Source organism: Sitophilus oryzae, unplaced genomic scaffold, assembly GCF_002938485.1.
Source record: "Sitophilus oryzae breed Bouriz unplaced genomic scaffold, Soryzae_2.0 scaffold_637_pilon_pilon, whole genome shotgun sequence".
Taxonomy (NCBI): domain Eukaryota; kingdom Metazoa; phylum Arthropoda; class Insecta; order Coleoptera; family Curculionidae; genus Sitophilus; species Sitophilus oryzae.
This window is the reverse complement of record NW_022147237.1, coordinates 3,222,407-3,243,294: the sequence shown is the minus strand read 5'-3', so window position 1 is coordinate 3,243,294 and position 20,888 is coordinate 3,222,407. Positions and strand designations below refer to the sequence as shown.

At 31.1% G+C, this 20,888-nt stretch overlaps 1 protein-coding gene across 2 annotated transcripts in view; it reads right to left on the bottom strand.

The window, feature by feature from the left end:
* LOC115887806 (voltage-dependent T-type calcium channel subunit alpha-1G-like) overlaps positions 1 to 20,888 on the bottom strand; it is a 97,553-nt gene that overhangs the window by 23,709 nt on the left and 52,956 nt on the right. The window contains exons 9-14 of one of the 2 annotated variants that reach the window (XM_030907315.1): positions 16,816 to 17,081; positions 15,366 to 15,745; positions 12,513 to 12,725; positions 10,282 to 10,432; positions 4,573 to 4,863; positions 2,265 to 2,453 (exon numbers count right to left, since the gene is read on the bottom strand). In XM_030907315.1, coding sequence (XP_030763175.1) covers positions 2,265 to 2,453; positions 4,573 to 4,863; positions 10,282 to 10,432; positions 12,513 to 12,725; positions 15,366 to 15,745; positions 16,816 to 17,081 — 1,490 coding nt within the window. Of the gene's footprint in view, positions 1 to 2,264; positions 2,454 to 4,572; positions 4,864 to 6,306; positions 6,473 to 10,281; positions 10,433 to 12,512; positions 12,726 to 15,365; positions 15,746 to 16,815; positions 17,082 to 20,888 lie in introns of both variants that reach the window. The other variant, XM_030907314.1, reaches the window with a different exon arrangement.

The following is a 20,888-nucleotide window of genomic DNA, read 5'->3' as shown; positions in this document are numbered from 1 at the left end:
AGTAGCACGAGTGCTTGAAAAAATTCTAATTTGATTTTGTGTATCTGTGTTTTTTATTTTTAGCTCTAATTTATTTAAAAACTCAGTTTACAGGGTTAATCGAAGGGTTGTCTTTACACTAACTTTAAAACACTCTGTGCAATAATTTTGCAAGCCAATTTTACTAAAATAGTATTTTTCAACAACTACAACCATGTCTCCTGCGTATTTTGTTTTTTGGATCATGTTAATACATGCCTTGATTAATTTTTAAGAGCAAAATTAACTTGCCACCAACAATTTTCAATTTTTTTAATTATCATTTCTTTTTTATGATATTTTTCAATATGAGGAGGTAGTTTTGGTCATTATTGGACTATATACTATACTGCTATACCCTGCCCAGCATGTTTGACAGATCTTAATCTAGCGAACGGCACTAGCTTCGTTAAATGAACTTCGGTTGGTCCTTAAAGAAGAATGGGAAAACTTAACGCAATATGATATATGTAGCCTCATTGCAATATGAACAAATCTCAAGCTTTGGTTGATCAAGTTAGAGCAACCAAGGTATTGTTGTATTCTTGATTATTGCAGACTACTAACTAAAGATATTAACTTTATTTGTGATATCGTTATTAATGTTTATTAAAACCAGGCCTGTATTGTTACTTTTAACGTTTTTATAATTTAGAATAGTGCATCCAATGCAGCGTAATATGATATTATGCCAATAGTCACCAAAGATATTCAAAAATAACATCATAAAGTAGTGATAGTTGAAAAAATGGAAAATTGTTGGTGGCAAGTTCATACAGCTCTTAAAAATTAATCCAGACATGGTTCTGACCGAAAACTACAGAGAGTCGCATTTCGTTATGCTCTCCCATTCCTATGGTACTTGCTGCGCGATAAAATTTAGGTTTTTCAAACTTCACAAGAGAGCAGTTCGATATATATTGTGACTGAACAGTAGAACTCACTGCCAGAATTTTGTTTAAAAATTTCAAAATACTGACTTAATCCGCAAGCACATATCTGCTATTCCCGAAAGGCCACATCACAACTATCCACTTAGAAATGCGGAGCACGATCTGTATCTGTCAACCCCGAGCTCAGAACTAGTTTAAGGCTGCAATGCCAAAAAATGTACAATCATCTGCCTTTGGGTATCAAGTCGCTTTCATTCTTTCCCGCATTTCGCAAAGCTTTGAAATCATACATACTGAAGAGAGCCCTATATGCGGTAAACGACTTTTTTTATTGATGTTTAATCTTGAACAATTTTGAATTTTAAAATTTTGATCATCTCACACACTGGTTAAAAGTCTAGTATTTAATATTTTATAACTCTTAAAATGATTATGTCCATTTACAATTTTCCTATTGTAAAATTTTATTGATATGTCTTTTTTTGTGTTCTGCAATGTCCATGTATGTTCTTTTTGTAATTTTAATGACGTTTTTTTTTTAATTGTATGATATTTTTATTATTTGTAACATCCATTCGATAAACTCTGCATAATAAAGCTCAATGTTAATGTTTATATAAAAAAAACTGAATTTACGTTGATTTAAAGTTGGGCTAATAATAAAAAAATATAAAACTTTAAATTTGACGAAATACCCTTTATTCTTAATAAGATTTGTTTTTAAGTTTTTTACATTTGCTTTAATGTACCTTGTGTTATCGACAACAAGTTGCGATGTTGCGTTCATTAATGATTTGTGCCATTAGTTCCATATTTTATAGTATATTATTTGTTTTATAAAAGATTAACTCAATGAATTTTTAATTTAGATTTTCCCACTTCCTAATAAAAACTCTTTAATAAACAAATTGACTGAGCACTGAATGAAACCCGACCGTAAGAAATACGGATTCCGTATTATTAGCTGGGCAAATGTATTGAATAAATTATTCAGCAGTGCAGGCGCTAAAGGGCCTCATTTATTATGGAAAACAACAAACTCGATGTTCACTTTTCATTCCACGCATTAATTCCTAATTAATAAATGATTTAGGTTCGTAAAATTAGCTCCTATATTCCATTTGAGCTTGTTGATAAAATTTGATACTTTTTTGCGAAAGTTTTGTTAATTAATATTTGCTTTTTCCTGTTTTTGTAACATGTTTATTAGTCTATTTTTTATTATCAATTGTAGAGAAAAAATGTTTTAGTGAATTAAACGTTATGGGGTTACACTTAGCTTTGATTAGAGATGAGTAATATTAAATAAAAGCAATAGAAAACCAACAAAAAATTGTAAGGGCTTCTACTCACTTGTCTTATAGGTTGTTTCAGTAATGATTCTTTTTGTATGTTACACTTGGGTTCTCTTATGTAGCAACCCTCCCTTGCATTGGTTTTATCTTTGAAATCGCAGTTAGTAAGGGCAACCAACGTCCTCTGGTCATTCAAGTCTTTTATTTTTCTTATCTCGTCGGCAGACTTCCAAAAGTTTTTCTTACTCTGTTAAAAATATCAACATTTACATTACAACTATCTTATTAAATAAGCATCTAACCTAGTATAAAGTATAAAGTGTGGCATATAGTTGTACTCAGGAGACCGAGTTCTTTCAAAAACTGAAATAAAAAATGCAGGTCCGTATTTAAAAAAAAACGAAGTCGGCCTCTGTATCTCACAAATTATCAGCTAATTTGAAAATCTAAAAATACTGTCAGATAGCCCTAATAAAGTGGCTATGAGAATATGCAATTAGTTTTTTGATTTTCTAAACAGTAACGACAGGAAAAAATAAAATTGATTTTCAAAAAAATTAGTTTTTTCTGAAAAACTCAGCAATCCTTGAAATTTTAAAAACTTTTTTGATAGCATCTTGGTGAACATTCCAAGGCGCAACTTTGCCCCAATTTAACCATCTTCGTATCTATTACGGTTTCCGAGATACCAATGCTCGTACCTCGAATTTGTAGCACCCTGTATAGTATACTAATTATTTTAACGTAGTTCTTGATGGTAGATGTATATTTATTTAAATTATTTCCTTTAATTTGTCTATTATAAAAAGTTATTCTCTAAAGATATCAGCTTCGCACAAGGTGGCAACGCTGTGAAAATTCATCGTGTCATCCCAGATTCAAATGATCTGATTGATGCAGATACTTGCAAATTTTATTACCAGACGGTAGCCATGCGCATAACGTTTTCCTATTGATCAGTACTACCACATTTTTATGTCAATTATGTATTCAAATATCCAATGGCGCTGTTTTTGTATTATATTTTGTACCTTTAACTTGTCTTGTGCATATTATAATTTGTACACGCTTTCTAACAAATATTATTATATTGAGCAAATCACTAAACAAAATGCAGATACATTTGGAAAATATTATAGAGATTCCTGATATATTTTCATAAATATACAAGGTGGTTCGAACTGTATCCTGGAAACTTCGGCAGCATATTCTGCAGATAAAAATAAGTAAAAAAAGTTTGTATAAATGTGAGTCTTAAAATGCTTAGTCGGAGATACAGGGTGTAGAAGTTTCATTTTTATTTCTATTTTTTTCCATGCAATTTCTTAAGTAACGTCAATATTTAAATGAAAATTTTATTGGTGTCTGGAAGTTTCTTGACATGAGAAATTTGATTTTAATGTCAATATGACTCCTATTTGTAGGTGGCACCACCTACATGTGTTTTAACTGTTTTGAAGAATAATAACTTTTCGACCGTACCTGTATAAAACTACTGAGTAAAAAATATACAGTTCCGTGACTTTTGTCTCTCAAAAATATTGCTACGAGGAACGTAGTTAGTAGTCAAGTTGTTTATAATAGAAATAGTCAATACATGTCATTATTGACAAAAAATGAACACGCTGAGTAGATAGTTATTTGACTGAAATAATAAATTTGAGAAATTTTTATTTTTTTAAATTAATCATAAAATTTTCTTCGAAAAAATGATGATAAAACAGTTTCTGTTGAACTTTTGGCACAAAAACATTTCAAATTTATGATTTCAGTCTAATAACTATTTAGTCAACATGTTTAATTTATGCCAATGACGACAGGTATTGATAATTTCGATTCCAAAGATTTCGAGAACCAATACTCGTAGCGATTTTTAATAAGAGGCCTTTTTTACGCAAAAAACGTTGCAAATATATATTTTTTTACCTAGTAGTTTTATACAGGTATGGACGAAAAGTTAATACTCATCAAAACAGTTTAAACACATGTAGGTGGCGCCCCCTACAAATAGTAGTCATATTGACATCAAAATCAAATGTCTCATGCCACAAAAACTCCCAGACATCAATTATCATCCAAATATTGACGTTATTTCAGAAATTATTTGGAAAAAATCGAAATAAAAATGAAACTTCTACACCCTGTATCTCAGAAACAAAGCATTTTAGAACATACATTTCTACGAATTTTTTTACTTATTTTTATCTGCAGAATATGCTGCCAGTGTGCGGAATACAGTTCGGACCACTCTGTATAATGAATAAAATTGGCCATATTTTTAGAAAGCTGCGTCCGCCTCGCCTTACTGTTGTCCCGTTGTTTCATATTCGTTTGTCAGACTGTACATATTATTTCATGATTTATACCTGTGAGTAACTATCAGAAGAAGAACTCTCCGATCTGCTACTAGTCTCATTACTCTCTCTCAAGCTTGCTTCTAGTATACAGGACATTTTTCTTCTTGCCAATTCCCTCTGTTCCCGTTCCCTCCTTTCGTTTCTTTCCGAACTGAAACCTTCAACCAAAATAGCTACCAGCAGATTAAAGAGAACGTAGTTGCCAAATGTCATGAGAGCGACGAAGTAGAGAGCCGCCCAATGCGTCGTTCTCGCCATTCCGTTTGAGAGCACCATGTTCCAGTCTTCCTGTGTTAATATCTAAAATATTTGGGTATGATTTATATACATTATGTTGGTTGGTATGTATACAAAGATTAGCAAAATTATTTATTATGCTTAACAGTTATTTGTTTTTAATATATCGGCTGCATCAGATATTTGGTGTGCTGTTTCTTGTTTTTTTAGTTTTTATTTTCTTTTCTTGGATCTTTATTGCAATATTTTTTTAATTTTAGTTACTGTAATTTTAGTAATAGTACATACTGACAAATCTGTAAACTTTTTACTCTTGAATGCGATTTACATAATGTATATCTATTATTTTATCTAATTTAGACTTAAGGTTGTCAAAAGTTACATGACGTCTTATATATTTCGACTCCTTTTTCGACTCATTCGATCCTTATCATCTTTGAATTGATAGTTGTACCACAGAGTATATTTTATAAAAGTTTATATTATAAACATTAAATAAAATTGTCATCGTTTACCTACGTACATTAATTGAGCCACGAAAATGGAGTGTAATGGTATCTAGTGTATTATACAGGGTGAGACTTGAATAAGTGCAAATATTTTTAGGGATGGTATATTTCGACCCTAGAAACACGACTATGAGATTTTTTTCGCAAAAAAGATGTTCAAAATCGTACATTTTCTTTTATATTTTCCTGTATAATTATAGAAAACTTTCTAGCATTGCCTGTTCAATTCAAATTTTTCGACGGTATAATTTTCTAATCTCTGATATTACCATGCTTACTAAAAGGGATGTAAATATAGAAAAAATCCGGTGGCTCTCTTTTTTTTAAATAAATCTTTTTTTTTTTTGATTTTCAAACTTGGACTTATTTAAAAAAGGTAAAGAGTAAATATGTTTCTTTTACCGAGATCTACCAGCCCTGTAAATATTTACACTTATTCAGGACTCACCCTGTAGTATACAATATGGATAATTTCAAACCATTTTTAGTGAAAATACAAAAAAAAAAATAATTGGTGATTAATGTTAATTAGAATTTTTCGTATTTTGCGATAATATTAAAAATAATATAAAATTGCCTAGATTCAAATAATCCTCATAAATCTTAGTTAGACATAAAACTGAATTTAAACGTAGATAGAATTAAGCACTAGTAGTAATATTATGCTTCAATTTAATATTACAATATTAAATTTTAAAATATCGATATATTTCCTATTTTTATATTTTTTGATTTTGCTAATCTTTGTTTAAAAGCACCATCAGCGTTTATTTTCATGATAATACACTTATTATTTTGTTGAAATTAATACTTGTTAAAATGTTATAAAAACACTGTAAAATAACCACATTGAACATAATATGTTTATGAATATTAAAAAAATGAGCAGTTTAAAAAATGTATGTTCAAAGTGATTTTTTTACATTATTGTAAAATTAATAGACAAAATCGAAAAATAATGTTCAATGGACTAGGAACAGTAAAAAATTGGTCTCACTTGAAAAACGGTTACAGTTGCCCAGAGGATGTTGTTAAAGTGTTTGCGATCGCACTGACATCTCTCGTCTTTCTTTTCGAGCATCTCGCAGCCGCAATCCCTGGTCACGCCTTTCTCGTCTACATAATTGCAAAACTTACCGCCAAAGAGGTACATACCCAGGATGCTAGGAAAATGCACGGGGTTTGGTTAGAGCGGTCTATTTTAAGTCGTTTGGGTTTAGTCTAAGGCAGTAGCGATAAGAACTATTTAAAAACAAGTCTATATGATTTGGTTTGGTTAAATTACAAATTGTAATTGTTGGTATTGAAACTTTATATCTATTAGTATAGATACTATATATTTATACAGAACAAGCTAAATTATTTGTGATAAAAACAATAGGAAGTAGAATAAGTTTAAGATTAGAATTGGGTTGACACGGTCCAAGTATACTAGGACCAAATACGCTGTTTCTATCTATCAACTGTTTTATCCAAGTAAAGTTGGATGGTTTTGGAATATTCAAGTAAGTTGGCAGCCAGTCTACTTGTACTATTCAAGTGTACCTGGTCTATGTATATTTAGAACTTACGACCGAGAAATATCAAAGATTTTCCTTCATTTAAGTAAGAACAATATTTGGATTGTGACGGAGTTTTTAACAGGACACCTCTCCTCAATGAACACCTCAGTAGATTGAAGCTAAGAAACAACGGCGAATGCAGATTCTGTGAGGAAAAGGAGAAATACCACATCACTGAGTGCACCGAGACGATAACCATTATTGTCATAAACATTGGTACGATTGATATCGTAGATGGAAAACTAACATCTGTAAAAACAATCTACAGCTATAATACATGTTCTTAATTATCTTAAACATATACAATATTGACAAGAACTAACTATCGTCAATCAGATTTTAATTTCTAAAATGACAGTTAATTTCGTTGTCACCATTCAAAGAGGACGATCAGCTCTGCTTTCTTTCCTAGTTATTCCTATTGATGGATTATGTGCGTTGATGGTCTAGTCCATGTCATCCTACAATTACTCTTGTAAAGCTTAATTGGCTAGAGTCTTTATGCAATCTAATAAACGCCACTTGATTGTTACAAGTATAGAGTGTAGAGGTAAGGAGAAATATATTCGTGCATTAAAAATGGTAATAAAAAAGGGAAGACTTAAGATGGCGCTGCTGTAGCAAAAACTTAAAATTTAAAATATGCGCCGAAAATTTTTAGAACAGGAAATGATTCAAAAGAGATAAATATTTGATGTGGAGGCGCGGTTTCAAAAAATTCTTTTATTCTCTTATCTAAGGTTACTTTTCATTTTTTAGATTTATGCGTCATTACCGCCACTGTGGTCATTTGGTGAATTATTCCTCCCCTTATTTCTTCCCATTTATGTGACCACTTTTTCAAATAAAATCCCATATAGTTACACACATGTTGACACGTATGTCAGAGTTTCTCATTTTCAATTATTTAGGAGTAGAAACATCGAGCACAGCAAAAGTATAACTACTAAAGTGGACAATCAGATTAAAAAAGCCTCAAGAATATCGCAGCATTTACGTGTCATAATATGGAGAAATAAATATATGAGCAGAGAGAGAGAGTAAGACGCGAATTTATTAGACGTGTATAAGACCCATAATGACTTACACTGCTGAAGCAAGAGCAGAAACGTCAGAGACAAAAAGAAAAGTGAGAAAAACAGAGATGAAAATATTACGAGCAATCAAAGGGACCACATAGCACGAGAGAGTACGCAATGCAGACTACTAAGAGAATTGGGAATACAGAACGTTGTCAGATGGGTATATTAGATTTGATTTCTAGAGGTGGCTCATGGCCTGATCCACTGCGACCTTCTCAGATCTATTGTAGTCCTCTTCTGATTTTTAGGTTACATTCTCCAGTCCTATCCTTTTCACAAAGTTTAGCAACTTGGAGACTGAACCCTCCATGTAGCTCCCTGGTAAAGGCCTATTATTGCCTATAACCGAGAATCGCACATTTGCCAGGTTGTCGTATTGGCATAAAAATGTGTTCTGTCGTTTCTTCTTCAGATTGGCAGAACCTACATATAGCTTTGTCAGTCAATCCCATTAGCTTTATATGCCTATTTAGCTTACAATGCCCTGTTAGTAGATGGGTCATGGGTAAGAGCTTAGTTAGTAGATGTCAGATGGATAAGAGCAAGACGCTGCTGTTTAAGAAACCATGTAGAAAGGATGGGTAAAGATCAGATGACAAGTTGGCCAAAACACAAAAATCAGTAACAAGACGTCCACTTGGTAGGTTGCTTAGTAAGAGAGCTGGACATCAACGTCACAAGAAGACAGTTGACAGAACTGACAGGACCATGTCCTATTACAACAAAAAGAAGAAATAATTTACATTAAATTTCATGTAACTACTTAACATTGAAACAAATTTGTTAAAAAGCAGGAACTGTTGGTAGACTTTCATGTATGTATTACAATTCATCTGAAATCATTCTGTACTAATGTTAAACCCCCTAATAAAAACTGAATACAGAGGATGAAAATTACAAGATCTTACTTTATTATTACACTATTGATTAAAAGAATAGCTAAGTTTTATCGCTACTGCCCGATATATTTTTATTAAATAATAACAAATGTGCAATAATTATTTAATTAGTCTATAACGTGTCTGGCGAATAGACTCATTGTTTATACATGTTTATTAGTATGGTAGTGTAGGCACTCCACTTTTAGTAAAACTAAAAATTAAATTGTTAGATATAATCTACATTTACGTCACTACATTTAGACTAGTAATTACTTGGTTCAAGTAATAGAAGAATCGTGGCTCTACTACCTAAACTCAATGATATTTTATCGTCTATTCGTATAAAAATATCTAAAAAATTAGAGTGTTAAAAAATTCGAGATTATGCTGTTAACCATACACATCTGCAGGGGTGACATGTTGATACAAATCACAAATAAGCATCACAAAATACTACATACGCTATAGAATGTGAAGAATTTAGGAATAAAAGCAGTGTGTTTCTATGAGATTTCATGCTCATGAATAATTTTTATATACAAAAATCGAGTAACCTAAAAGAATACTTCAATTGAGAACATTAGAATCAATAACTGTGAAATTACATATGAAAATGTATAACCCATTATTGTAATTGAATGTTTAGTATACAAATTACAATAAAAATAATTGTGTCTGAGAGAAAGCCTAATAATTAGGTTATGCAATATGATCGAAGAAAAAACGGCGTCAGCGATGGTTATGAAGCCATCTGTCGTTGATACATTGTTGATGATAAATTATTTTTTAAACTTTTTGCTTTTTTAACGTACTCCACAGGGTATTTCAAACTTTCACCAAAATATCAACATTTTTTCCCTCGTATAATTTATAAATGGCAACTTTTATCTTTAATTTAGAAAGAGGTACTAAAAAGTCAAATAATTTATGTACAAATTTCTTAAAAAATCATAAAAATTGATCCACTAGGACACAATATATAAAACTTTAAAACACATCAAAATTTTAAGCCCGTTTTTCGTGCCGGTGAGTGTATTTAAAAGGGTTAACAGGTCCATTAAAATAAATTTTGTATTACAAATTAAAGTGATGAAATAGATCGTGACGCTAATCGATTAATACTAAAAGCTTTTAAATAATCGTAAATAGTAAACACCTAGCTACAACATAAGCTGTAATGCATAAACAAAACACACGTGCAACACCAACTTTAAAACTAATTATACCACCTACCTTGTCGTCGTTATTCGCGCGGTATATTTAAATTCTAGACCTTTTCACTTAAAATTAGTTGAACGAAAAATGTTAGTGACGGAAAAAATCAAAATAAAAACTGTATTTAGCGATTGATTGTGGATTATCTAAGGTGCACCTATTATTGGATTGTTAAAAAAGTACTAAATACAGTTTTCTTTCATTTTTAGTTGGATGAATAATAGTTAAATACCTGAAATACGGTCACGAGCGACCAGAGGAGGGAATCAAAGTTTTTTCGATCTTTGTCCTCGTCGGAATTCGATTTGCACAGTTCGGTAGTTGAATTATATTTAGGTTCGTCTTTACAAAACTTGCACCCAAAAATATTCATACCGAGAATACTAAAAACATCCCAAAAATCATTTAGTTTTTTGCTCGAGCCGAGCGTAGGGTTAAATTGATGTTTAAGTGATGGGATTATTCGAGATAGTATCCAGATTAACGTGTTTGAAATCTCTGTTTATGTACAGGGTCCCTTTTTTGTTGGAGTTATGTTTCTTTTTCGCTTATTAATTAAGATATATCTTTGCGATTTGTCCAAACCTGAACTAAAAAATAATTGTGTAGAATGCAATTCTACAACTAAATTATTCCTCAAATTAAAAGATAAAAAGTAGTATTGTTTTTTATGGTCTACAACAAAATATTAACCGTATGAAAATTTAATCTTTACCAGTAATCAGTTATTTAATGTTCAGTAACCAGTTATTTCATGGCCAGTTAATGATATTATTTTTTTAAAGGTTTGGTATTAGACTTGTGTTAAGGCAAATTAATCAAATTGCGTTTATCTCATCAAGGAGGCCCAAATCAAACAGCCTACATAATTTTGCTAACTAGAAAATAAAAAGTCAGAAAATCTGAAATTGTAAAATCTCCAATATCACCCCCTGTAGCGCGGAAAGTATGTACGACAATTTTGTTTGCAGCACCTAAGGAGCAAAATGCACTGATTCAGTACAATATACCAAAACACTTTACTTTTACACTGGACGCGCGTTTCGGTAACCATGTTAGCATTATCAGCGGATGATTAAAACTAAAACTGGCTAACATGGTTTACAAAACGCGCGTCCAGTGTAAAAGTAAAGTGTTTTTATGTATTGTGGTGAAGTAGTGTTTTATTTTGCTGTTTATTTTGCTGTTAAACACTAAAGGTCAACTGTAAGAAAAGAAAGGTTACTCTCAACTGTTGGGCCACAAAAATGTGGCCCATGTTTATGAAAATTGCAAAGTTCTATCTTTTAAGCGAAAAAAAAAACATCAGTTAAAACGAAAATGGGATAATAGACAAAAATATTTTCAGTTAAGAATAAAAAATCCAAATTATTATTTTAGAAAATATTTTCAGCAATCACATTAATTTATGTATAATTTTAAAATAATTGTATTTAAGAAATCTTCACAATATATTAAACTATGATATACATTTTGTTCTCGATTTTGTTTAAAATGAAAATTGGAAATATCAGAAAAGTTAAATAAACTTGAATAAAAAAATCTATGCATAAGGATACATAAATTGAATTGATTCATCCCAACACTATTTCAAGTTATATTAATTTCTTACAGTTTATAAAAATCTTAACTTTTTAACCCTAAATTTTAAACCTTTTAACCCTCATAATCTTTAGTGGTATCTCAGCATTTATATAAATATAGTAAAACCAATGATAATAAATCTTAAGTACCCTTATAATCTTTAGTCGTGTCTCGGCAGCTATATAAATGCAGTAAAAACAATGACCGGACCGTCGCGAATATGTTATATCTATGAACTTTCATTTTTTAGTTTTTTTTCACAGATACTTAAGATTTGAAATTAGATATACTAAAAACATATTTTTAACTATATAGTGATATTTGGAATGTTAGACGCCTTAAATTTTTACATCAATTTAAGCTTTACATATATACATGTTCTGTGGCTTAAAATAATGTATACAGGACTATGTACAAGTGTAGATATTGTTTTTGGTAGAAGAGTGTGAAAGTGCAGATGTAGTACAAGGAAGTTTTAAGTACTGAAATTAAGAAAAGTGTATATCAGGAAGTAAGAGTGATGTAATAGAGTATAGAGTTGTCTAACACATCAAACTAAATAAAATTAAATCAAAATCTTCTAATAACGTATGTACACAATTAAAACAATAATCAAATGCCACCCCTACCCATTAAAAATTTTGATATTTTTTGAATTTGGATGTATATTTTTTATTACTCGAAAACAGACATTTAATGGATTAACTCTTGAATTACGCAGTAATATAACTTTTATTTCAAGTTGATAATTAAAATTAAAGATCTTATTTTTACTTATTTGACTTTGATTATATAATAGAATTGTAATAATGTCCGGTTTCTTGTTTTGGTATTTTGCTTATGAATTAAAGTATAAGTTAAAGCTTGAAGCACACTTACCTAAATATGAAAATGAAAAGAATGAGCAAAGAGAAGAAAATGGCTACATTGTCCATTGTTCTTAGCATAACAAAGAGTTGCCTTCTGAGATTCGGCATAAATCTAACTAATTTCAATATTCTCAAGAGCCTAAAAGTTCTAAGAACGGACAGACCTGAATCTGTGTGCACTTCTTCATCGTCCTTTGTAAAATTCTTAAATAATTCTATGGCACTGAAAAGAAGTAAACAATTAAATAGTTATTATAAAATAATGGCGCGAAAAGTATTTTTATGTTGTTCTTGAAACAAGTAACAATAAAATATACAATCTCGTAAAAAGAAAGCAACATAATTAAGTAGTAAGTTTCTGCAAATAAAATATACAAGGTGAGTCTTAAATAAGCGCAAATATTTTATCAGAGTATAAACAAATTTAATTTGGAATATAAAAAAATTGGCTTTTTTTTTAATTTTTAGTTAAAATACATAATATCTTGATAATATGGCAACATAGGTAGTAGATAAAACTGAAAATAAAGCAAACCCAGAAAAGATCTAGCGGTTCTCAAACTTTAAGCAGATTTTTTTTATTTCCAAAGTAAGATAACTCGGTTATTTTGGACCTATTTGAAAAACAATAAAGAGAAGAAATATGTTTATTGTATCTACCTGTCTTGAAAATATTTGCACTTATTTAAGACTCATCCTGTGTATGGATTCAGATCCATATATAAAACAGGAAAGAAATATATGGGATACAGTTTCATATATTTTTGAGATATTTCTGTTATTCAATAATTATAGTAACATTTTTTATACATTTTTTAACTTTGATTCTCTATTTATACTATCTTTGCTATATTTTTTCCCAAATAATTTTAAATAGTCCATAAAGACTTGGTGACGTCACGTTGCAAAACCCGCCTTATCCGAAAAACGTTGTTCAGAAGTATTATTTAAAACTGTTTTAGCAAATGTTTGAAGCGATATTTTACAAAATAAAACGTGTCTATTGAGTGGAATCATTGTGTTGTATCGTCTTTTTCTAGAAATAAAAATTAATATTTAATTTTTAAAGAGAAAAAACACAAAAATAATTGGAATAAAGGTGCTCGCGCACCCGAAGCATCGCGAACGGAAGCGGCGCGAAGAAAATCGTAGATTTTTCGCCCGATAAATTTACATTTAAGGTAATGGCAGCCCGCGCATGACGGCGGCGCGAAGCGAAGAGGCGTGTCGGTCGACGCGCGAATTCTCTTCGGACCAACTAGGAGTAGTTTCTCTTGACGCTTCGCATCAATGCGCGGTGATAGACAGCGAGAAGATTCAAATATTTGATGATTCTTGTCTCATATCCCAGTTTTTGCGTTATTTGGTAGGAAGAGGTGCTAAAGTTGGGGCAAACTTCTTTTTATCTTGTCTAAGATCATTAAACAAATGATGAAATTTACCGTAGGTGTCTCTCTTTTGATTTATATTATGAACCCAGCATTTTTTCTTGTTTTTATCTTCTTCCATGGTGGCAATTAAACTTAGTACAAAAAGGTCCTCTTCTGACGAACTGCTCATCTACACTAGACAACGTACTGCGTTCAAATCATGAAATAAATAAAATTCGCGTCGCGTCGTTCGAGACGCCACGCTTCGCCCCAGTGCGCGGATATCAGCTAAATGACTCTTCGTCTCGCGGCGCTTCTGTTCGCTACGCTTCGGCTAAGTGCGCGAGCACCTTAAGGCGGGTTTTGTTGCAGTATGATGCATATTACGGGTTTTGCAGCAATATATTTGCATCCTAACTTGATTTAATTGATATGCTATTTTTTTTAAATTGGGTAAGGATTTGAATTGGATAAGACGTCGGTAGTAATATTATACTTGTGTATAAAGCCTATGAAAAAATGCGGGATTTGCAACATTTACTGTCCTCCATTCACGCAGTTGTGCAGCTCTGAACTGTTCAAGAACGCGATATTCTCACGTTCTCAAAGTTCCAGAACTGTTCCGCGCCATATGGACTAGGCTATCGCGCACAGCTCCTTTCAGAACCGTTCTCGAGTAGCCAGGGTGTAAAGCTCTGGAACTTGAAATTCGCGAATGGAGGACAGCAAATGATGATAATAAAAAGCAAATATATATGTGGATAAGACGGATTTTGCTGCAGGAACTTAATTTGTAATGAATTTTATATAGGAATAGGCGACTTTCCCTACAGTTTGGGACGATGTTTATCTAGATTTTAGGTTCCCACTTTACTTTTACTTTTTTTTTTTTTTATTTGTCATTAGGTAATTCTTTTAAAACATGGATAAGGTGGGTTTTGCAACTTGACGCCTCATATAAAGAAATCTTAGAATACTTGAAAAACTCTACAAAAAGGCTATTATACCCATATTGTTTTTCAAAATACATTAGGAGTGTACATAATTTTTAATTCATCATAAAATATGTAAAAGCCTTTTTATTAAATATATAAATTACAAAATGAGCTTTTGTTTTAACTTTATATTTTCAGCTTGCTTCTGATTTATTTTATTTAACAGATATTTACCGATCGGTACATTGCAGTTATTTAATTTTAAAGTTATTTGGTTTTGGAACTTTCCTGATTTTTTTCATATCACTGCACATTAATTACAGAGGAAAATAGAGAAACAAAAGTATATTACAAAATTTCCATGAAATATCCAACATGAATTCATGTTTAAATTTTATATTCACAACATTATTCTCTATCTTATATGCTAGTCATGAGACATAAGATAAAAACATGAGATAAAAAAATAAAAAAAAATACTGCTAAAGATGAACTAAAGTAAATATAATTATTAAATCTACAATAAAAGTGAAAAAGTTAAAAAAATGTAATAAATACCTTAAGATCACAATTACACCATCAAATACATTAAATCCATTAGCAATATATTCAAATGGACCATCTGCTAAAATTTTTAGTATCATTTCTACGGCGAACACCGCGGAAAATATCACGTTCGTCACTTCGACGCAATGGGTGAGCCACTCGGATTGCTCGTGATGTTCGATACCCATCGAGAGAGTGTTGATTAGGATCGCTAGAAGAATCCCATGCTGAAATATCTGGTGCTCTACAAGTCTCTTGATGTATCTCCTGACCGTTTTTATTCCTGCCAGTATGCCCTTGATAATCATACACGAGCAGATGTAAAATTTGGAACGCGTTTCGTTTTTGTACTCCGACTCGCAGTGCCATAGATCGATACAACAGCTGAAGTCCTGGAAAAAAGTTTATATGGTTTGTTAATGCAACATTTTTTTGATATTATGCATTCAAATTTACGCAATATACTTGCTATATCATAAACGAATTGGAGCTACTAATCATACAACATTATAAAAATATATGTATCATATACATAAATATTATGGACGATTTTTTTGTATTTTTTTATAAAGCAAAAAAAAATAAATGGATTTGTAATAATTTACTGATACAATATTAGTTAATTACGAATTAAAAATTATGATTTGGTCTAAAGAGATAAAGTGAAACATAAGATTATGCTATTAAAATAAAGTAATAATAAAGTTAGTTAAATAGATGTTATCTTCTAGGAATACCAGCACAATTGAATGTACGTAAAAATATTTAAAAATATAAAAATCAGTTACAACTCAAGTACTTAATATGTTTTTTAAAGAATAAACACCAATTTTCATCCAAATATTGACGTTCCTTCAGAAATTATTTGGAAAAAATTGAAATAAAAATGAAAATTCTACACTCTGTATCTTCGAAATTAAGCTTTTAGAACATACATTTATACAAACTTCTTTACTTATTTTTATCTGCAGAATATGCTGCGGAAGTTTCAGGAATACAGTTCGGACCACCCTGTATAAAGGAAAAATTTCTGTTTGTTCAGATTTTTCAGTCTCAATTTTGTACAAAAGAATCAGGAGAAAAATTATGTTTTATACATACTTCAATGTTATACGTAGAATAAATATAAAGGGTGCTAAGATTAATACTAAAAGAAGGAACCTTTGTGGAGTAATGAGTCCAACAAAATACTTCTTTCCATTTTTTAATAATATTAATTATTAAGATAAGACTTATTTGAAGAGAAAATTATGTCTTTTTTCAGTGTTACAGAAAAAAGAAATTCAAAAGGAGTTTTTGTTATCTAAAAGTACCAATATTCAAATTGGTTTGAGCGCAAAAATTTTACATATATTTATATCACAAATTTTTTTGTAATATTTTTTTACTTATAATATTATGAAAGTATCAACCAAGAGCATACAAGTACTTGAAACTCAATGAATCACTTTTATCCACCTACCTCTTCGCCAACAACGTGTGCAACACTATACTCTTCGTTGTTCTTCTGTCGGTTGTTCATTCCCTTTGACAGCGAATCGAAGAAGGAATCGAGCACGATTTGGCCGGTGGGCAAGGCGGCGTTTATGGCCCCTAGGGCCAACAGTTCCTGACAAGTCATTGCCTCGCCGTTCATTAAGTCGTTACACTCCTGGGCGATCTGTTGCTTTGTTTCCAGCATTTGCTGGGGATTTGTCGGCGTCGTTATTTGCCAGATGTTGCCGTCGCCTGCAATATCAGTTTTAATATAAACAACGAGAAAATAAAGTAACATTGAAATAAAACAATTTAATTAATATATTTATGGTTGCACATAGTGTACCATTTTTGTAGGGTTTCTCCTTTATGAATATAGCTACAAGGATGCGGTTTTCACATCACTGTGCTAATTTATTTATGAAACTAAAGATGCCACACACAGATTTATCCTAGCCACCTTAGTTCCTGAAATTCAGGGCGAAATTGAAAACGCTGCATTTTTGGACACCTTTCTACCTCGGTTATCTTATAACTTAGTGTCCCATAGAGTTTGTCACGTAGGATTCAGTGTCGTAACTAGATTTTTGCTAGCTGTCATTCGTGAAATGTGACCCAAACTTATGTTTTTTTAAATAGTGTACCCTGTATATTTTCTTTTATTTTTATTAAATAATGCATTTTAATGCTTTATTTAACTTTTTAACAAAGGCGGCCGATTTAAAAGAAGTAATCGAACTAATCGAATAATTTATTCTACGTCAATTTTTGATTACTCATTATTTCATACATTCATACTAGTTTCTGTTTGTAGAACTATTGAACAAGTGCATTAAATATATCAATAACTCTGATTAACAGGGTGTTTTCTAAAAACTACACATGTTTATTTTCAGTGGAGTTTATTAAGAACACGATGGAAAGCAAAGTTATCTGGTTAAATTAAATTAAAGAAAATGATAATCCCTTTTTAAACTAGGTTTATTTTTAAGTAATGTTTATACATTTGTGACAGATTCATATCTTCAAAAAATTCTCCTCTACGGGATTCGACCTATTTTTTCACCTTTTCGATAATAAGTTATAAGATAACTAAGATATTGGGGGGCTATAAACCAGGAGGCTAGGAAAGTGAAGTGAAAACCGCATTTTTTTATGGGTCGCCCCGGAAATGGGACACCACCACGAAAATGGGACACCCTGTACATTTATGCTGTTATTATATTAATTATTTTCCCTTTAGTAATTCAACTTAAAATAATCGATTAAATTAGATTATGAATTAGTTTAAAAATAACTGTTCAAAATACGTATGCTGTGGACCAGAAAAATAAAACGTCTATATTGGAAAACTATAGTTCACAGGGTCAATGTATTTCCGGCTTAATCAAAAATTATTTTTTATCTAAACAAAAATATGCCATCAAATAAAAATAATAATTAGATTTCGTTTAAAATGTGAGAACTAATTTTACTATACCTTGCAAATCCTCTTTGGTCTTACAAACTTACTAGGGATTACAACAATGTTATAAATATTCGAGATACATATTTCAGAACCCAACTTTCCCCCTTCAATTTCCCAATATGTATTTGAGATCCTTATTTTAAAATAATTAGTTTAATAGATATTACATCCCAAGTACATGGAAATTCGTATATACTTGTAATGTATATAGAGAATACGCTATAGGAATAAATCAAACCAAACCAAACCAACCAACCTTTTAACTCAGTCGCTGTGAAACAACTCATCAATATAAATTAAAAGCACTATACGAAAAACTACAAAAATGTATTAATGAGAAGTGCGTTTATTTTTAAATTTCGATAATAGATAAACTACATTTTAATAATTAAATAAATATGAATAGTGCTTTTATTTAATGAAGAATTATTAATGTTGAATATCAACATTAAAATATCTTACAATACTTCTCATATATAAATTGAAACCATTTGAGCAAACAACGATAGGAACAATATGCATATAAGTTTATTTTTTATACCTTATACAGTATATTTCTTTATTCTATACCGGGTGTTGCATCGTCGAACGGGACATAGGAAATCCCATGTAAATTTTAATGGGGTCAATTATTGGCTTCCCTAATTATTTTAGAGAATAATTCTATTTAGGTTTATTGAAGAGCACTAAAACCCACATTCAAAAGAATAACTTTAGATATGTTTGATTTGCCCGTTTACGAGTTATCGCCGATTTCTTTTTAAATATTTCTCCTTTCTTATGGCTCTGTATTTACTTATGAGCACCAGTCAAGGTAAAAGATAACTGTCAAATGAAGTTGTCATTTCAGAAATTTATCTATTTAGTGCTTTATTATTATTATTATTAAAAACTCATACCTACATCGAAAATATTAGCCATGAATTACACTACCGAAGAAAAAGTATTGATGATTAAATGGTATTATTAAGGAAATAGTTATCAAAAGGTGTCGGACATGTTTGCTGCTCTGTATCCGAATAGACCGATACCTGGAAAATCTACAATCGCAAGGAATATCCAGAGATTTGAGACCAAAAGTACCCTAACAAATAACTGCAGATGTGAAGCAAGGCAGGAACAAAGAGAAGATGCAAGAAATGATACCGACTTGGAAGTTTTATTGTGCGTGGAAGAGAACGATGGAAAGATCAGCACAAGGAAACTTGAGGATGAAATAGGAATAGATCACACTACAGCGTTTCGAATCTTGAAACGACATAATACTATTCCTTCAAATATTAAAAGCACCAAGAGCTACGAGATGGGGACGAAATACGGCGGCAGGCGTTTTGTTTTGATATGATGGAAAGAGCAAACACGGATAGGGAATTTTTAAAAAACATATGTTTTACTGACGAATGCACGTTTACCTTAAATAATGAACCCAATGTTCAAAATTATCGATATTGGAACAAAGAAAACCAACACAGGTTTGTCGAAACAAGGACGCAATATCCACAGAAAATGTTTGGGCAGGGATATTCGGACACAATATTATCGGGCCATTATTTCTTACGTGAAATTTAAATGCAGAATATTATTTGGAACTACTCGAAAATTATATTTTACCTGCTTTACATGATGCCGCTAGGGAAAACCAGGAAGTTTGGTACCAAATGGATGACTGCCCGGTACATAGTACCCTGGCTGTTCGGGAATATTTAGACAATAGTTTTAACGGAAACGTTATTGGCCTTAATCATACAATAAATTGGCCAGCAAGGTCTCCTGACATTTCGCCAAATGTTTTCTTTCTCTGGGGCCATTTAAAAAACAGGATATACAAGGATAAAAAATACCCAAATCTAGACGAGTTAAAAATGCTATTTCTGCCGAATGCAATAGAATTTCAGTTTACCAACTATCGAATGTAAGAAGAGAATTTTATGATCGCCTTGGTTTTTGTCTAGCAGTCGATGGAGGAATATTTGAACATCTCCTTAAATCCTTAAGTTCTAACAATCTAATAGTACCTAAATTAATAAGTTATTGAATATTGTAATAATAAACTAACCTTGTAAATAAATTAACCTTGTAATTGATTACTTTATTTTACTTTAATTCATATTAATTTGTATTTATAAATACACCTTTAAGATTTCCGATGTAGGAATGAGTTTTCAATAATAGTAAAGCACTAAATAGGTAAATTCATGAAATGACAACTTCATTTGACAGTTATCTTTTACCTTGACTGGTGCTCATAAGTAAATACGGGGCCATAAGAAAGGAGAAATATTTAAAAAGAAATCGGCGATAACTCGTAAACGAGCTAATCAAAAATATCTAAAGTTATTCTTTTGAATGTGGGTTTTAGTGCTCTTCAATAAACCTAAATAGGATTATTCTCTAAAATAATTAGGAAAGCCAATAATTGACCCCATTAAAATTTACATGGGATTTCCTACGTCCCGTCCGACGATGCAACACCCGGTAAAATATGCTTGTCGGAGCTAAATTGATCTTTTATCCTTCATACAGTATAGTTCTTTATTCCATATAGATCGAAACAAAGAGAACAAATCTTATATTTTCCAGTCCTAAGCAAA